Source organism: Camelus ferus, chromosome 5, assembly GCF_009834535.1.
Source record: "Camelus ferus isolate YT-003-E chromosome 5, BCGSAC_Cfer_1.0, whole genome shotgun sequence".
NCBI classification, from domain to species: Eukaryota; Metazoa; Chordata; class Mammalia; order Artiodactyla; family Camelidae; genus Camelus; species Camelus ferus.
The window spans coordinates 59,013,989-59,028,694 of NC_045700.1; the positions used below are offsets into that span (position 1 = coordinate 59,013,989).

Sequence of the window (14,706 nt, forward strand, 5' to 3'; positions counted from 1 at the left end):
AGAACTACAGGGAAAAAACTCTTGCTTTCAAACTTACCAGCTTAGACTGTTTACACAGACATACACACCTCTTCCTTTTTCTTCCTCACCATGTTAATGTTTTTTTCTATTCTTGGACATATGGAGCTTATTTAAAATAGCTGTTTTAACATCCCTGTAACTAGTTTCAGTATCTGTCATATCTGGGTCTCTTTTTATTGGTTGATTTTCTTCTTGATTATGAATCATATTTTCCTGCTACTTTGCACACCTAGAACTTTTTAAATGTGGGGTTTTTAAAAGCTGTATTGAAATACAACTTACATATAAGAAAATATTTAAATAAAGTATATAATAGAGTAAAATATTAAATACATTATTTAAAGTGTAGTTTGATGAGTTTTGACATACGTATTCAGCTCTGACACCATTACCACAATCACACAAGTGAATATAATAATCACCCACAAATGTTTCATTGTGCCCCTTTGTAACTCCTGCCTCTTTGCACCCTATCCTTAGATAACTGCTGCTCTGTTTTCTATCACTATAGATTAGTTTGCATTTTCTAGAATTTTATGTAAATAGAATTTTACAGATGTATTTGTTTCTTGCTTATTCCACTCAACATAATTATTTTGATATTCATCCATATTATTGTACCAAATATCAATAAGATACTTCTCTTTCAGTGCTGAGTAGTATCTCATTGTATGGTGTGGTGGTTAATTTTATGCTTTATGATATACATACACACATGTCCTGTTGTTCTCTGGAAAACCTTAATACTTACAGATATAGTCTGATTTGTTTATCCAAGTACCCATTGATGGACATTTAGATTGCTTCCTGTTTCTTGCTATAATAAACAAAACTGTTATGAATATTTGTGTACAAATTTTGGAATAGATACATTTTCATTTCTCTTGGGTAAATATCTAGAAATAGGATTGCTGGGTTATATGATAGGCATATGTTTAACTTTTAGAGAAACTGCCAGACTGTTTTTTAAAGTATTGTTACCACTCTGCATTCTTACCAGCAGTATATGAGTTTCAGTAGCTTCACATCCTCGTCAACACTTAGTATGGTAATTTTACTATTCTAGTGGGCGTGTAGTAAATTTTATTGTGGTTTTAGTTAGCATTTTCCTAATGACGAATTATGTAGAGCATCTTTTCATTTGTTTGTCATTTGTGTGTCTTCTTTGGTGAAGTATCTGTTCAGATACTTTGCCCATTTTTACATTGTATTGTCTTGAGTAGTAAGCATTCTTTATAAATTCTAGATACTTCTTGTTAGATGCATGTTTTGCATAAATTTTCTCCCAGTCCGTTTCTCCCAGTCACCCATTTTTGTAACAGCATCTTTTGAAGAGCCAAACTTTTTAATTTTGATGAAGTCCAATTTATTGATTAAAAATTTTTTTAGTTTGTAGGTTTTGTGGCCTCTTTAAGAATTCTCTGCTAAATCCAAGATCATAAAGGTTTTCTGTTTTCCTCCACATTTTGATGTATGATCCATTCTGAGTTAGTTTTTGCATATGGCTGATATTAATTCTTTTCACATATGGCTGTCCAATTGCTTCAGTATCATTTATTGAAAAGATTATCTTTACCTCCATTGAATTAGCAAGTTACCTTTATCAAAAATAAATTGATTAGATATTTGTGGGTTTACTTCTTGACTTTTTATTTTGTTGTATTTAACTATTTGTCTATTTTATGTTATACTCACTGTCTTAATTACTGTAGATTTACAGTAAATCTTGAAAGCAGGTAGCATAAGTCTTTTCAACCTTGCTATTCTTTTTCAAAGTTGTTTTGGCTATTCCAAGTCCTTTGTGTGCCATATAATTTTTAAAATTAACCTGTCAAAAAAGATCTTCTGTTATTTTGATTGGAATTGCATGGACTCTATAAGTTAATTTGGGGAGAAGGTACATCTGAATGTCAAGTTTTCCAATCCATAAACATGGTTTATTTCTCCATTAATTAGGTCTCCTTTAATGTCTCTCAACAATGTTTTATGGTTTCCAATATACAATTCTTACACATATTGTCAATTTTATCTTAGCTATTTCATATTTTAACATCATGCATAAGAAATTTTGATTGAATGCTAGACATTGTTTTATAATTTTTTTGAACACATCCTTTTTATTTTAGTTTCTATTGACACCTGAGTTTGAAGTACTAATATATGTTAAATAGGCTTGCCTTTTCCTTAGGGATTAGATACTTTTATTGTGTTAGAAGTATCATTTTGATACCTTTGTAGCCTATATGTTGAAATACTTCCATTATTTTTTATGACCTCATTTTAAGAAAGGGTGTATTAGTTTGCTGAGGCTGCTGTAACAAAGTACCACACAGTGCGTGTCTTAAACAACAAGTTTATTGTGGTGTTGTTCTGGAGGCTAGAAATCCAAGATCAAGGCAACAGAAAGGCCATGCTGCCCCAGGGGTTCTATGAAAGGATCTGTTCCAGGCCTCTCTCTTAGCTTCTCGTAATTCCTTGGCTTGTAGTAGCATAATTCCAGTCTTCCTGATTGTGTGTCTCCATGGACACTGTGAGTTTTACATTGGTAGATGCTGGATCTTACTGTTTTCTTTTAGAGAGTTAGGCTCTATTCTTGCATGCAGTTATTTCACCTGGGATCAATTTTATCCTTTTGCAGATAGCTTTTAAGCTTTGTTAAGTAAGACAAGTCGAGTAGCAGCCTTTACTTTGGAACTAACTTAACCCCATTTTGAGATGATTCCTTTCAGAGGACACGATCTCTTTGTACAGCCCCTTGTATAATGAGGTATCTACACTCGGGCCAGTAGGAACTGGAACACAAATCTCTCTTCTGTACTTCAAGTGTACTTTTCTAACCTTTGTTAAAGCACTTATTACGTGGTATTGAAATCATTTATTAAATAGTTGCCTACCCTATAAAATAAAAACTTCTTGTGGGCAAAGATTCTAATTCCTTCTTTTAGCCCTACCTCCGACCTCAGTGCCAGGTGCATTGGGCATTCAGTACCTGCCAGCTGAATGGAGACTACTCATGTAATTAGTGTCTGTATACATCCCCCGGTGGCCAGTCAGGGGAGTAGGGGACAAGAAAACAAAAATGTTCTTTGCTCCTTCTATTTCCCTTGGTCCCTTCAGACTTCCCCAGGTCATAGTAAGTAGGTGGTTTCTCTTCATTGTTCACAGACAGGCCCGATCTTATATTTATATTTAAATATATAAGAGTTTCTTCATTGAGATTAGGCCTAAAATTTAAAGTAGTGTTTAAAAGGAGACAGTAAGATTATCTTTTTTTAGTATGTGTATTTAAGGTATCCAGAAATTTTAACCTGGTGATGTACTCTAGGTATTTTTGTAAAAATAAACTTTGTATGGAAAACAATAGTAACTATAAGCTGAAGCTTCTTGCACATAATAATTCTTCAATAAATGACAGCTATTATATTATTGCCTGATAGGTTAGCACTTCTAATTTGTGTGTGTGTGTGTGACTATTAGAAAACCATTCACACTTCTAACAGTAAAATTTCTATGTTTATTCACTTTGCCTTTAAAAAAATTAAGGTAAAATAGTGTCAATGTAGCATTTCCTTTTGTAATTTACTAACCATATTACACTAGTAGGACACTTTATCAACCAAACATATCAAGCTATGTTTGACTTTACCATTTCCAAGAGGAAAATAATCTCATTGAGATGTGGATTCTTACAGGTGTTGCCCATACAAGCAATCCCATTAGTCAACAATTTGTTGTAGATGAAAATGCCCTTCCAGTACTTATTCAACTACTGAGAAATCACCCTTCTCCTAACATTAAGGTATATATACAGTTTTAAGGTTTTTTTTTCTGATATAGTAAAAATTAATAGAAACAAGACTTTTTAAAGAATAATATTTATCTTTATGCAAGCTCACAAGTATAATAAAAATATTTAACCTTTTCAACAAAATCCTAGAAGTTTTAAACAAAAAAGTTGATACAAAAATAGTAGTAAGGATAGTATTAAATTTTATTAAAATATGATGTCTTCAAATACAGTAAGAAAGTCTTATGTCCTTACTCATCACAAAAGTCTTATTCCTTAGATATTTGATTATTCATAGAATTTCTTCCCTACTTCTTCAGATACTGGTTGCTAAAACTGGGTGGGGATAATGAGAATGTGTGATTTATGTAGCAAAATTTCTCAAATGTAAGTGAATCCTGTCAGTGCCACACCATCAAAACAGCCCTGTCTTTTACCAAGCAGCCTGTGTTGGCTGGTGGCAACAGCTTTCTCAAGGGTGGACACAGCTAAGTGTTACTATGAGCTGCTGAAGAGTTGTTCCTTCTTCCGTTTACTTCTAGTAATAACAAAAAATACATTTTCTCTTCAAAATTTGGTATGGGCTCTGTTGGAAATGAGAAAATAAAAATAACAGGAGAAAAATACGTAAGCAAATTTCTTTTAAGGAACATCTTTGTTATCAGTTATTTGGCTTTTCTTGCTATGAAAGAGATTATTTCATTGTAGGAGTTGATTCAGGGAACAAAAGGAAGAGGCATATGCTAGCAATTTTTTGCCTTGAATTATATGTAAAAACTTCACTGCCTTTCAAAAGTACAAATTTCATAAGTCTAAGGAAAAATGACACACAAAAACATATTTTTATTTTAAAATTTGCATTTTCATGGCAAAACAGTTTGCTTCAATCGCATCCATCTATATTTCTGTATATATGTTCATTGAGTCCTTAAACTTGTTAAAACAGAACATAAATACATTTTAATACTTTTCCTCAAATAAGGTTCTCTGGTAAATAAAATATTTTTGCAATAATAATCATGCTTTTTAAATTTGTAACACTTCTCATAGAAACGCACAGTGTAATACTTAAAAAACTTGTCTGTTGAGCCCAATAGTAAAACAAGTTTCATTAATCTTGTTAAAGGGCTTCAGAATGTGCATTAAATGACTCCAGAACTAGAGGAGGAAAAAGTATTCCCCAATGCTTTGCTTCAATTGAAGGCATTCCATTAAAGCCTTACAACTTAATGGTCAGTAGCTAACAGTTCAAAACAGCCTTTTAATCCATGCCAGAAAACTAAAAAAAAAAAAAAAACCCTTTCTTAAGTGTAGAAGGGATACAACTATGCACTTAAGATAATACTTCTTCACATGTCCTGCAAGCTCCAGTTGCCTCCTCTCATGCCCTCAAATGGAGCTTTGTGGTTGTGCAGCACACAGGATATTTTCCCAGCTGTTACAAATTTTAAGGGACATACCTCCAGAAGTGGTAAATGCTGCTCTCTAAATACTAGTCAGAGAATTGGAATTAATGGATTTTATGGTATCCCATATAAATATTTGTACAATGAAATATGTCACTTGATAAACCATTAGTGAAAAATAAATTAATTTCTGAAAATCACATATTTAGGTTGAAGTGGCATTTTCCTTGGCATGCATTGTCCTAAGGAATGATCTGTTACAGTATGAATTACAAGAAAAGGAAGGATTTAATTATGGTGATGTCCTTTATCTTCTTCACTCACAAGATAAGGTAATAACTGTACAAAATGTTAGAGCTCATTTAGAATAAAAGGGTTTTTAAACTGCATGCTCAAATTTTCATCATCTTTTTCATGGCAATATTTAAATATATTAAGAAATGGTTGTTAGTTTGTAATGATGGAATAATATTGTTTCATATTTCTTATAGTTGCATTTCATCTTTGAAATGTAGCAATTTTAATACTTGGTGAAGATTCAAAAAACAAATCTCTCCTGTCCTGCATACATCAAGCCTTGAACCTAATTTTATGACCTTTCAGCCCTTAGTCATACACTTCTTACCCAGTATTCTAGAGTGGTGCTTCTCAAACTATTTGTATTGAAGGAATAGCTTTTCCCCAGCAATCTGTTATGGGGAGCTAATTTTACAACAACCAAACTTTAAATTTTGAAATATTTAGACTTTCCATAAATTTGCAAAACTAGTACAGAGTGTTCTGGCATATCCTTCATACAGCTTTCCTGGATATCAACCAAGAAATTAACATTGATATAATAGTATTAGCTAATCTGCAGACCGCATTTAAATTTTGACAGTTTTCTCACCAATGCCCTTTTCCGATTCCAGAATCAAATCCAGGATCCCATATTCCGTCTAGTTATCATGTCTCTTTAGTCTCCTTTACTCTGTGACACTCAGTCTTTTGTCTTTCATGATTATGATTTTGGTGAGTCCAGGCCAGTTATTTTGTAGAATGTCCCTTAATTTGAGTTAACTGATGTTTTCTCATGGTTAAATTGAAGTTATGTATTTTGGCAAGAATAGCACAGAAGTGACATGGTCTTCTTCACTCACCTTCCCAGTCCATCATTTCAGGAGGTACATGATGTTGATATGTCTTATAACTGGCAATGTTAACTCTGGGTGCTTGATTTTATAAAGTGATGTCTGCTATATTTCTTCACTGTAAAGTTACTTTCTTCCCTTTGTAATAAACAAGTATCTTGAGGTGAGACACTTTTGAGACTACTGAAATGTTCTGTTTTGCATCAAACTTTTGCTCACCAATTTTAGCATCCACTGATGCAACAATAATTACTGTGGCATTTATGTAATGGCAATTTAAAAAATTCTCTTCTTCCGTTGACCTTTATTAATTAGTATTTAACTGTAAGAAAGAGCTGTTTTAAATGTTTATTCTCAGTTTCTATAATCATGTTGTCAACCATTCTGTGGACTATCACTGGTCCATGGGCCACACTGAATAGGACTAACCCTACAGAAACAGAGAAGACTTGCAAACTATCTATAGTGCAATTAGCAATAAGGGAAGAAAACTGCCAACTATTCCTCTCTCAATTCTGGGAGATTCTGAGGAATAAAGGAGGGTTCTAAGTGGGGGAAATGAAGTCATTGCATTATTATGTTTTGAATATATAATTTTACTTTACCGTGATACAGAAAAAGATGGAGAAGTGCTGCTGTAATATGGGCGATAATAGCATGAGGAATTCACGTTGGACTGACTCTAAGGCACCTTTTTCTTCCCTCTCTGCCCTGCTCCTTCCACACTTTACTCTCATTACCCTATTCCTCAAAAGAACCCATCTCCTCCCTTTCCTTCTACTGCCCCTTCCACTCTCAATCATTCTCTTTTTCTTCCCAGACTGACCACCTGCTCTACTCTCTGGACCCTCTTCCTTTGACTGTACCTAATACCTTACACCTCTTTCTTGTCTGCGACCAGGTGACTGCTTTGTATGTACCTAATTTTTATTATGGAAAATTTCAAGCATAAATAGAGTTAGAAAGTAGCATAATGAACTCAAATTGTCCTATGACCTATCTTTGGCAGTTACCAACTCATGCCAATCTTATTTCATTTATATGCCCTTTCAGTCTCCCTATATTACTTTTGAAGCAAATCTCAGGCATCATATAATTTTATATGTAAATATTTCAGTATTTTTATATGATTTTTAAAATTTAGCATTTTTATATGATGAATAGTGGCAGAAGAAAACTCACTAAGATTAATGATTCTCTCTTTCCCTGTACTATAATGTTCAAATGAAATATTAAAAAGAATATTAGTGATAAGATTCTATCTTTTGGGTTTTTCTAGAAAATCAACTATACTCGTTAATCTTTGGCAAGCAGACTGCCTCTAAGGAAGAACTGGCTTTTGCTCTGTTTGCCCAGTCTCAGAATGTTAAAATGAGATTTTTAAAAGAAATCATTTTTCTTTTATTCTCCCTTAGAATATAGTACAATAGAATTTTACAAATAAACTTAAGAGATGATAGAGATCATCCCACAATGCATAAAATTCAGTATATTTCATGCTATACAAGGGAAGTTTTCATTTATCAACTTTACTTTGAAATGTTGAAATAAGAATAAAAATTTGTTGAAACAAAAAAAGCTGAAGGTTAATGAAATTATGGAGTTTTCTGTTACCATTTAGGTAACATATTTCATTTTATTTGCATAATCAGTAATCTAACATTCCCTTTAAAAATAATTTTTTTCTCTTTTCTTCTCCCTGATACCACAATCCAATTCTCTATTTTATCTGTTCAGTAACATTCTGGGGTAACTCTATTATCTGTTTTCCCCAATAATGTCATATTTTACTCCCAGAGAGAAGACTGCAATATATTTTAATGGGTAAGAATTCAAAATCTGTTTCCTAGAGTACCATGATAAATGAAGTAAGTTAAAGATAATGCTTGTTTCTCCTATTTCTAGGATATTTGTTTAAGAGCGGGCTATGCATTAACTCTTTTTGCCTTCAATAACCGCTTTCAACAATACTTAATATTGGAAAGTGGAATAATGACCATATCGATTTTTGAACCTTTTCTTGCATCAACAATTGAAACTGAGAAGGCAATGGCAGCATTTCAGGTATAAAATTGAAAGTTAAAACTTCCAACCAATAAATATGTCTTTTTAGTGAAAACTGGAAAATTAGAATAAATGTTGGATCTGGAAAAATGTTTGCTCCTTTGTAAAATTCGTAGTATTTTTCACACCAGCCCCTTCCACTTCATAAAACTCCATTATCTGTGAGGATTTCTTCATATATATAGTTTTACAATTTACAAGGCACTTTTGCATTTATACCTCATCTGATGCTTGTAACAACCCTATCAAGTTGATAGACATACAGTATTATTTTCATCACCCCCAGTATACAAAGAAATAGGTACAGAAAATGGTAGGTAGTGTCCATGTAAGTTTTCTAACTGCAGATCTTTAGCTGATCACCTAATTCTTCAGCCATATTGACAGCCATATATATCTGGATTACTCTTAGTCTTATTCTCTCCTCTTTTCCTATCCTATGACCTTTAGAAGTATTTTCTATGAACCCATACTTCAAGGATGCAAAAGCTGCAAACACTATAGAAAGAATAACATGACCTACCATGGTCACTGCAATGATCAGACAGAGATACGTACTCTAGGTCCTCCCCGCACCACTTGCTTCTCAGCTATTGAATCATACCAAATTATCCCTCTTACCTTCCTGAGAAGTAACCTCTCAAAATATAAGCTTAATTACAGAAGCTGAGTAGAAAATATTCAGTGATTCTATGCTTTTTGTTTTCAGATTATTATATTAGCTAAAGTCATTATAGATGTGGACTACATTACTTTGTCTGCAAGAGGCGTTACTATTTTAGTTGATAGTCTATATTCAGTTCATTCCACTACTATTGTCTTGACAGGTAAGAAATAACTAGAAGCTAATTGTATCCACATAAAACTATCTTCAAAAATTGTTTTTTGTAATCTGAGCAATTATAAAATAAGCCTGATACTCTGTCACACAGTTCGAAGAAGGAACTCATGTAAGTCTACATGAAACTCCAGAGTAAGTCTACATAGAACAATGAAAGTCTATTCTGTACCCCAAATAGGCCTTTCTGATTTCCTAATTACTTTCTTGAACCCCTATTTTTTCCAGAATGTAAAATGAGAATTCAACTATGAGCTCCCAACAACAAAAATCTACAAACTGATTTATAATAATAGTGGCAGATTTATACTGATAACGTCTGTCTGGTTTCCTTTGACTAATTGTGCACATTTCAGTTAACATTTAAGAGTTCTCTATGTTGCTGTGCAATATAGCAAAGCAAAATGGCCCAGGAGAGTTCTGGACATATTTAGTGCTAATTGCATAACTGTATCTACTCATACCTAACTCTCCAGATGATCAATATTGTAAGGTATTTGTTTTTTAACTGAAACAGATTACTGAAGGCAGCAAAGGAAACTCCATCTGCTGCTATAGAATTACATTTTTATGGAGTATATTTACTTGGCATGGAAGGTAAATTCAAGCAAACAAAAACTTAGTGAAAATTAGCTAGGAAAAAAACATGTTTAAAAGAAGTTATTAAATATATTTTTATCTAAATAATATGCTTAATTCAATGTCATAGTAATCCTATGACTCTGAAAAACAGTTGTAGTGGGGTTTAAATTTTATTCCACACTCTTGTGTGCAAGAAATTCCATCTTATACTAACTTTCAAATAACTAATTTCCCCAGGCTGGCAGAAATTGAATCTCAAAAAGTACGGGGCTTTCTCTGCACTCCGGAGAGTCATATGCATCTCCAGAGTCCTATGCATGTCTGGGCTATCTCAAGCAAAGCAGGATATTTAGGCCTTAGGTGTAATGTAAAATAAATGATATGCTCAATGTTCAAGTTGATATGGTTTCCAGAAGAGGCTCCAAAAGCACAAAAGTTTTGCAGAGACTAGGATTTCTGTCCCCAAGTGTCCAGTTTTCCTCTGGGTACCACTTAGCTAGCCATTCTTCCCTCAAAGCCCCTGTTCCTATCTCCTTTTTTGTCTTAGATTCTTTGCCCTTTCCTATTTGTTCCCCGTTTCTTACTCCCCACTTTTAAAGGTACCTCTCTCCCTTCCCCCTAGCATAATGCCATCTATAAACTCAGGCTTTTGAAAATATAAGCCTGAAAGAAAAGTTATCTTTAAGCAGTTTTTCTCTAGGCCATACAATCCAGCCCTCCTCACCCTGAGGCAATAGACACAAAGGAATTACAGGCTTATAATGGAGGTGGTGGGCGGGGAATACAAGGAGAACAAAAACTCAGTTAATACCTTAAAGTATCCACTCACAAATGTAAAAATACATTTATATCTTAATTTGTGTTATACTTATTCCAACACAGCAACAATATTGTGAAAGAATATCACATGACAGCTCTAAAAATAAAACACAAATTTGAATGAAACGATTTTAATTTGGTAGTTTACTTAATTACTAGATTGCTTACTACTTCAATCCCAAAACATTTCTTTTTATGGCAAGAACTTCAATGATTTTAAACTTCAATAAGCGATATATTGTTTGATTTAAAAACATCATTCAGCTCTTCTGAACTCAAAGCTATATGAATTGCAAAAATGACATTAAATTTTCTTACATTTCAAATATTATGTTCCTACTCATTAAAAAAAAAAAAAACCCTAAAATGTCAAAATCTATTCTGAAGCCAAAAGGAAGAAAACCTCTGATTTTTCAAAATTCCCCACTCTTAAATAAACCTGTTTAACTTCTATTGTTTGTAACAGAAAACCAAACCATAATTTTGGCTAAACCCACACATGCTTTTTCTCAGCTGTTCTTCATTAACAGAGATGTGACTCAGACATTTTTAATACTTTAATATATGCAAGTGAATAAAAGCACAGTACATCAGCTTATAGCAATTAAATAACACAAGCATTTTTTTTTTCTTGTTCAATTTATAGGGAATTTAATAGCTAGCCTGGCTCATTCTAGAGCTGGTATTCCAGAAGCATTTACCACATTAGGGACAATCCAACGGCTCTGCTATCATTTGTACTCAGGACAAGAAGAGGTAAAAAAAAAAAACCAAAACAGAGTAATTCCAAAATAGAGTATTTGCAAGATATAATTTGCCTCTCTCACTTCTGTGGGCTAATTTCTCCACAGGTTGAGTGTCCTATAATAGTTCGTGTTACTAACTCAAAATGTGATGATTTTTCTAGTACTAATCTGCCATCCACAATTCTGCTTCCCACAAAATGTGCACATTTGTTTTAACCTCAATATTTAAGATTCAATCTACAAATAAGGACACTGACAATACAGAGATTTATAATTAAAATATAAAATATTTTGTATTTTATAATTAAAATCACTAAGTCATTTCTATGATTATTTGTGATGAATGAAAGTGAAATCCCTCCCCCAAAAAGTGAAACCTTTTGGGAAGTTTTCCTTACCCGCCAAACAGGGTTAGAGCGAGGGTGTGTGAAGACCAGGTTGGCATAGTAGTGTTTTGCCCCTGAGTATTCCTTTTGCTTTCCCCCCAGGACCTAAGACAGTGTTTCTCCAACTTTAGGGTACCTGGGAATCACCTGGAGGACCTGTTACATCATAGATTCCTGGGCTCCTTTCCAGAGTTTCTGATCTAACACATCCACTGCAGGCCCTAGAATTTGCATTTCTAACAAGTTCCCAGAAGGTGTGGCTGCTGGTCCAGAACCACTGTTCAAGGCATGGAAGATACACAGGCATATATAGCAGTCAAATGCCAATGTAAAGACCAGTATGTCAACCCTCTGGTACCCTGCATGGGCCTGGTTTATGTTCATTTTATGAATTTCTTATGCCACCTAACAGATTTTCTAAGAACTGCTCAGGAGTATACTTTTATTAATCATATAAACAACTCGATTACTTCATGGTCAAAGGCAGAGGGTGTTTCCTTCAAAGAAAGAATTGCTTTTTCTAGAGTCCTATGGCCTGAGTTGTGCTTGTTTCTTTGTTTTTGCCAGAGGAAAATTGAGTTGCTTTCCTGAGTGGCTTATTTTCAACTTACTTTTATGCTATAGTCTCTTTCCTGGTTTCCTAGTACAATCACCTGAGTAGTTTTGAAAGCTTCCAATGTTTAGGCTGCATCCCAAGATAATTAAATCATTGTTTCTAGGGGGTAGAATCCAGACATAGTTTTTATAGCTATCCAGGTGATTCCAATGCACAATGAAGACTGAGACCCACTGTCTTAGTTCAAACTCAATGGTTTTTTAACCAGGGTTGTTCATTAGAATCATCTGTGGCACTTAAAAACCAACACACATGCCCAGATGTTACCAAGAGAGTCTGATTTAGTTGGTGGACTTAAAAAACAAACAAACAAAACCCTGGAGATTCTAAAATGCAGTCAGAACTTAGAACATCTACTAGGAATGAATGGCAATTGATGGCTCCCTCTAAAAATATGGCCATTACGCTTCCATCTGTAGACTGCCGTCGGTTGACAAATATCTGCTATACGGAGCTATAGAGACTTTCCTATGAACTAATGAGAGCCTTGGGTTAGATAGTTTAAGGAGAAACTGTTTCTTCTTCATTTAGGTTCGGATGGCTTGCTCCAGTGCTCTTGGCTACTTAACTTACAATGCAAACGCTTTCCGCATCCTATTAAAGGAATGCAGGAATAAACCTAATCAGTTCCTTCGTATAACAAATAATATCAGCAGAGATGCAAGTATAAACCCAGCATTTTTAAAGGAATTTCAAATGCAACAAAGAGTGGGACTTCCTTCCTCAAGGTATTGTGCCTATATTTGAAGTTGCAGTAATGAAATTATTGATACAGGAATTTTTAAGGAAGTTTAAGGAATATCAAAGGGAACTATCCTTGATGTGAATATATACACAGTATATACAACAAAGGATAAACCCACTAAATGTCCACTGCCAAAGCCTGTTTTAATTCCAACTTAGCAACAGAATTGTGAGTGCAGACAAGAATACAACCAGGTCTTGGGGATCCTATCTGGCCAGGATTATTCACATTTCAGAAAAGTTTTGGGGAGATTGGTTGCCTCCAAGTCTGATCCAGGAAGCCATTTTTTGGTAGACGGGGGTACATCTGAGAGCTCTGAGACAACCAAGATGCCACTATGACCTTGGCATCAAACGGGACTTTTGGACTTGATCCAAAGCTACAAATTCCAAGGGCAGAAACAAGGCTAAATCAGACCCAGTGGTTGGAGATATGGCTAAGTTTGCCAGGCATTTATTCAGAGGATTTTGCCTCAGTGTTGTAATTATCATGAACTTAAGTTTCTGAAAAAAGAGGAGAATCTCCTTACAATGGATGTATTTTCTCTGTTTTCATAAATGTAGTTGAACTACAAGTCTCTGCAAATAGTGCTGTTTATATATAGGAAAGAGAACTACTCAAGATACACTATTAACTCTACAATAATAAAAGAGAACAGGATCCAATAGTGTATTATGGTTTTATAAATCAAGTTTAAGTACAGAGAAAAATTAGTGTTATCTTCAGAGTCATTTTAATTCTTTGAAAAACTGGAAACTCAAAACTGATTACCTAATTTTATACAGTAAGCCAGGGAAAACGAAATTATAATTGCTGTAATTGACAGTGTTAAAAATAGTATCTACTGATTCAAAAAATTAATTTAGGATAAATAATGGAAGTATCATTTTACAGTCACTTACACAGCTAGCCCATATGGCAACTTTTCGGGAATTAGAAAAAGGTACCCTTTCCTCAGGACACTTTACTGCCATCTGCTTATAGTAACCATACAACTCTACAATGACTGTGAGGTGAATGGCACTCCCTGGAGTTGTGAACACTCACCTTTCAGGATTATAAGCAGTGACAAGTGGTCAGTAAACTTGTAAGAATGGCTACCAAATGAGCTGGAACTGGTAAGCAAATAACGGTTAATCCCATAACTAATAATGCTCTGTACTCTTCTTAGAGCATTTATGTAGACTATTCCCTTTAATTTTCATAACAATCCTGTGAAGAAATTTGGTTTATATGAAACTATAGGAAATGCACTAAGATTATTGTTTGGAACCTTGGGAATGGATAATCACATCCTCCACCAAATATTCCTTGATACCGCTACTGGAAACAGAAAGTTGACTGATTGTGGTTGGGATCATGGCAGTATTTTTTTGGAGTATGTACCATTTCTCTGTTCCCACACCCTCATTCAGCCCCAAGAATGGCAGTTTAGAAGAGTCCTTGGATGTGTAAATTTTGAAGTATGTAGAGAGACATAATTTTACTGTTAATTGACCTTGCATGAAAAGTAATCTGAGCCTAACACTGGTTAGTTTCGTGTTGCCCTACAGCCATATGATGTTC

General features: G+C 34.1%; 1 protein-coding gene across 1 annotated transcript in view; it reads left to right on the top strand.

Annotated features, from left to right (window-relative positions):
* The window catches only part of ANKAR (ankyrin and armadillo repeat containing), a 59,976-nt gene that overhangs the window by 42,586 nt on the left and 2,684 nt on the right, over positions 1-14,706 (top strand). Inside the window, exons 17-22 of the mRNA XM_032479915.1 lie at positions 3,714-3,820; positions 5,424-5,546; positions 8,250-8,408; positions 9,118-9,235; positions 11,294-11,403; positions 12,927-13,123. Coding sequence (XP_032335806.1) covers positions 3,714-3,820; positions 5,424-5,546; positions 8,250-8,408; positions 9,118-9,235; positions 11,294-11,403; positions 12,927-13,123 — 814 coding nt within the window. The remainder of the gene's footprint in view (positions 1-3,713; positions 3,821-5,423; positions 5,547-8,249; positions 8,409-9,117; positions 9,236-11,293; positions 11,404-12,926; positions 13,124-14,706) is intronic.